At 39.0% G+C, this 2,168-nt stretch overlaps 1 protein-coding gene across 1 annotated transcript; it reads left to right on the top strand.

The window, feature by feature from the left end:
- The first annotated feature begins 265 nt into the window (after nucleotides 1-265).
- Nucleotides 266-1,793, top strand: LOC109217106 (protein FAR-RED IMPAIRED RESPONSE 1-like). Its single transcript, XM_019381337.1, has 4 exons — nucleotides 266-378; nucleotides 444-1,191; nucleotides 1,263-1,412; nucleotides 1,689-1,793. The coding sequence occupies exons 1-4, from the start codon at nucleotides 266-268 to the stop codon at nucleotides 1,791-1,793; spliced, it is 1,116 nt and encodes a 371-aa protein (XP_019236882.1).
- The last annotated feature ends 375 nt before the right edge of the window (nucleotides 1,794-2,168 follow it).

Here is a 2,168-nt window from a genome sequence, read left to right as displayed (position 1 = left end):
CAGCCTAGAAACTAGGTCGGAGCAACTAAGGAATGCATTACACACATCATTGGGGTTGAATTCGGACGACAGTTTGATGAATGAAGATGAGTCGATCGACATTGATTCAGACGGCAACTTCAATTATAGAGAAAATCATGTTGACGATGGTGCTGCTGCTGCTGCTGATGATGATGATGATGATGCTGATGATGATGATGATGATGACGACGATGACGACGGCCATTATTTAGAGGAAGGGGAAGAAGTTGGAGAGGACAGGGAAATGCCTAATGATTTCAATGAAGAAGATCTCGTAATTGGTCCAATTACTGGGATGCGGTTCAGTAGTAAGGATGTTATGTTTGATTTTTACAAAGAACATGCAAGATTATCGGGGTTTGCATTGTCAAAAGAACATCAAACAAAAAAGGTGGTGATATTGTTAGGTATGTGCAATATAGTTGTGATAGGTCTAGGAAACCAAGTAATAAGCATGTTACCAAGAAGAGGAACTGCCGTGCTAGAATAAATGGAATCTTGGAGGAGGATGGTTCATGGCGTGTTTCAAAGGTGGTTAAAAAGCATAATCATCAATTGGAGCCAGCATTATCGCGATTGATGGCTGGACACAGATCGCTTAGTAAGTCCCTTAAGAGAACTCTTGCAGCCAAAGATATTGCTGGCTTAAGACCCTCAAAAAATATAAGAGTCGCTGAAGTACTTGCTGGTGGCCCCGAAAATCTTGGATGTACACCAAAGGACTGTAGAAATTATATTTTGAAGAGTAGAAAGCTTCAGTTGCAAGAAGGGGATGCACAATCATTACTCAAGTTCTTCAGTGACATGCAGCAAAAAGATAGGGAATTTTACTACTCCGTAGATGTGGATAGTTTTGGTCGACTTTGTAATGTCGTATGGGTTCATTCACACTCTAAGGTTGCATATGAGGAGTTCCATGATGTAATATGCCTTGATACCACATACCTTGTGAATCGATACAATATGTCATTTGCTTCATTTGCTGGTGTCAATCAGCATAGGCAGTCCATACTTTTGGGATGTGCTCTTATGTCGAGTAAGGATATAACAAGTTACAAAATGGTGCTATCTACATGGCTTGGGGCTCTAAACAATGTTCATCCATTAGCTATCATGACTGACCAAAGTTATAGTATTAAGGCTGCCATCAATGCACTGATGCCAAATACGGTACATAGATTTTGTATATGGCACATATTCGCAAAGTTGCCTATGAGTTAAGCGGAGTTGTTGATGCTAAGATTGCAAAGGCAGAATTTAAGGCTTTAGTCCTTGATAGCATTAACGTTGCTGAGTTTGAGAGACGATGGACTGAATATATTGAAAAATATAACTTAGATGGAAGGGATTGGTTTTATAAGCTTTATTTGGAGAAGGAGAAATGGGTTCCTGTATACCTAAATGACCACTTTTAGGTTGGGATGTTGTCCACACAAAGAAGTGAAGGAATGCATGCTTTCTTTGGACGGATTCATCACCCGCCAAAGCACTTTGAAGCTATTTGTTCAGCAATATGAGTTAGCCATTAGAGCTAAGTTCGAGAAAGAATTGGAAGCTGAATATAGGTCAAGGTGCTTTGAACCAAAATGTTTATCAGAATTTGCATGGGAGGAAAAAATTTCAAACATGTTATACTCGTGAAGTGTTTGAATTTTTTTCAAGTACAGTTAAGGAAACTGTACCATTGTGAAATCAGCACCCCTGAAGACCATCAAGCAATTGCTGGAATGGAGAATTACATTATCGCTGATTATTTCGTTCAGGAGCCTTAACACTAGAGATCCATTTGTATTTCACAGTTTGAATATACACCTAATGGCGAATATCTAAGTTGCAGCTGCAAGTTTGAAACAAAGGTATTCTATGCTGCCATATTTAAGGTGTTGTCTCATAAGAGGATTAAAAACGTTAATGAGAGATATATTACTGAAAAGGTGGAGAAAAGATTGTTGTTCACCCGCACTTTGAAACATTTCTTTCTAGGAGGTTACCCACGTATGAGTTCTGAATACATGATGTACAGGGAACTCTTAAAGCGTTTGAACCGGTTTGTAATATTGCCTTGGACACTGAAGTGATGAGGCGATATGTTTAAGTATCATTTGAACAGATTGGAGCATGACCTTTTGAATTGGATGATGATTTCC

The sequence above is a fragment of the Nicotiana attenuata genome, unplaced genomic scaffold, assembly GCF_001879085.1.
Source record: "Nicotiana attenuata strain UT unplaced genomic scaffold, NIATTr2, whole genome shotgun sequence".
NCBI classification, from domain to species: domain Eukaryota; kingdom Viridiplantae; phylum Streptophyta; class Magnoliopsida; order Solanales; family Solanaceae; genus Nicotiana; species Nicotiana attenuata.
This window is presented reverse-complemented; position numbering and strand designations above follow the sequence as displayed.

Excerpts from the sequence above, each read along its gene's own strand:
- LOC109217106 (XM_019381337.1), top strand. The coding sequence starts at position 266 with ATGCCTAATGATTTCAATGAAGAAGATCTCGTAATTGGTCCAATTACT. Across the intron at positions 1,192-1,262 it reads ATGCACTGATGCCAAATACG|ATTGCAAAGGCAGAATTTAA; the intron begins GTACATAGATTT and ends GTTGATGCTAAG. Across the intron at positions 1,413-1,688 it reads AGAAGGAGAAATGGGTTCCT|TTAAGGAAACTGTACCATTG; the intron begins GTATACCTAAAT and ends TTTCAAGTACAG.